This window comes from Octodon degus, unplaced genomic scaffold (assembly GCF_000260255.1).
Source record: "Octodon degus isolate 3935 unplaced genomic scaffold, OctDeg1.0 scaffold00160, whole genome shotgun sequence".
NCBI lineage: Eukaryota > Metazoa > Chordata > Mammalia > Rodentia > Octodontidae > Octodon > Octodon degus.
In genome coordinates this window covers 6380990-6382845 of record NW_004524736.1, presented here as the reverse complement: position 1 = coordinate 6382845, position 1856 = coordinate 6380990, and the positions used below count along the sequence as shown (strand labels likewise).

The 1856-nt window shown below is 40.0% G+C and overlaps 1 protein-coding gene across 1 annotated transcript in view; it reads right to left on the bottom strand.

The window, feature by feature from the left end:
- The window catches only part of Cpa2 (carboxypeptidase A2), a 26846-nt gene extending 25566 nt beyond the window's left edge, over positions 1 to 1280 (bottom strand). The window contains exon 1 of the mRNA XM_004642753.1: positions 1197 to 1280. Coding sequence (XP_004642810.1) covers positions 1197 to 1261 — 65 coding nt within the window. The 5' untranslated portion in view covers positions 1262 to 1280. The remainder of the gene's footprint in view (positions 1 to 1196) is intronic.
- Between the last annotated feature and the right edge of the window lie 576 nt (positions 1281 to 1856).

Sequence of the window (1856 nt, the reverse complement as noted above, 5' to 3'; positions counted from 1 at the left end):
TAAAATATATAAAAATTATGAAAAATGTTAATTCCAACATTAAAAGAATATTAAATCAAAATAAAAAAAAAAAAACCAAAACTGGATCTGTAGGAATAAAGGGGCTGGGGAGATAGCTCAGTAGAATAAGTGCTTGCCTGGCAAGCACAAGGACCTGAGTTCAAACCTGGGTTCTGCAAAGATCAAAATAAAAAAAAAAACCCAAAACTGGATCTGTAGGAATAAAGGGGCTGGGAAGATAGCTTAGTAGAATAAGTGCTTGCCTGGCAAGCACAAGGACCTGAGTTCAAACCTGGGTTCTGCAAAGATAAATAAATAAATAAATAAAATAAAACTGTTTTTACTTAATGATGATGAAGGAACTGCCAACTGTGATCTTAGAACTAACTTTCCTTTTTTTTTTAATTTTTATTTGTGTGTGTGTGTGTGTGTGTGTGTGTGTGTGCATGCGTGTGTGGCCAGCTCAGCCCACCAGGGGGGGTGGGGCTGGCTGGCATGTGGTGCTGGGGGATTGAACCGTGGTCCCTATGCTTTGCTAAGCTTGTTCTAAGTAGGTGCTTTAGACCATTGAGCCATCTCATCAGCCCCAGAACTAACTTTACTTAATATCTGCCCCACTCACCAATTGAAGCTTGCCAGCTCCCACAAGCACCGCTGGGCTTTCATTCAAAATCACATGAGTAGAACTCAGTCCTGATTTAAAAAAAAAAAAAACAAAAACAAAACAAAACAAACAAAAAAAACCTCACCCTAAAGTTTCCTTTGTTCTCCAAGCATACAGGAACTCTTTTCTTTGTTCTGTCCTGTTCATGTGTGTCGAAGACTGCAATTCTACTTTTTGTGAAGCAGGATCCCACTTAGTTCAGGCTAGCCTTGACTCACTGTGTAGCTCAGTCTGGCCTCAAATTTGTTGCAATCCTCCTGCCTCAGTCTGAGTGCAGAGATTATAGGCATGTACCACCACTCCCAGCTGCAATCCAATCTTAAATTCCCAGCCAAAAGTTATTTTATAGGAAATCCTTGCCACATCAGTCATCTCTCCTTTATTACTCTTTTTTCCCCCACTCTGCTCCCAAAAATCTAAAAGAATCCTGAAAGCCCAGAATACACCCACTCATTATTTTATAACCATCACATGGGAGTCTCCACTAATCAGGTAGGTAAAATTCAAACAAGTATTAGAAAACATAACTTACCCCACAAATGTTTGTCGACAGTAGATATACCCAAAAAGGGCACTAAATAACAGGATCAACCTCATTCTCAAGGCTTTTTCCAGGGCCCAGAATTCAGAGTCTTTCCTGAACTTTATTTATAGGGAACGCAGCTGAGGCCAATCCACAGGCCCAGTGAGAATTCAAATGAATTCCCACATGGTAAAATTCTCACCTTCATGTGAAAATCTCAAGGTTATAGCACCCCACAGGTGTGGTATCGCCAATCTGTCCATTTTCCATTCCCAGGATGTGATAACAAATTTCCATGGAAAGAAAACTCAACTGCCAGAGCACACCAAGGGCAAATCATGCGTTTATGATTTTTGAACATAAAGTGCTACTAATTCTGCCCAGTGATAGAAGCCAGATTAACAGTCCTAGAGGTTAAAGTCCTTTCTGAGTCCTTGACAAAAAAAAAGTCAGAACATTTACAGTAATTACTCAAGCATCCTGTCTATCACATTCCATTAGTTTGCTCATTTGTTTATTTTTTATAATGTTTACCCTGAAACCCTGCAGTCACTCGGCCCACATCTGCTCAAAGTCCCTGTAGACATGGCCCATGCCAGTCCTCTCTTTATATTAAAACAAAACAGAGCACCTTTTAATGCTCAATTTTGTGCTGTCTCCAAAGTGATC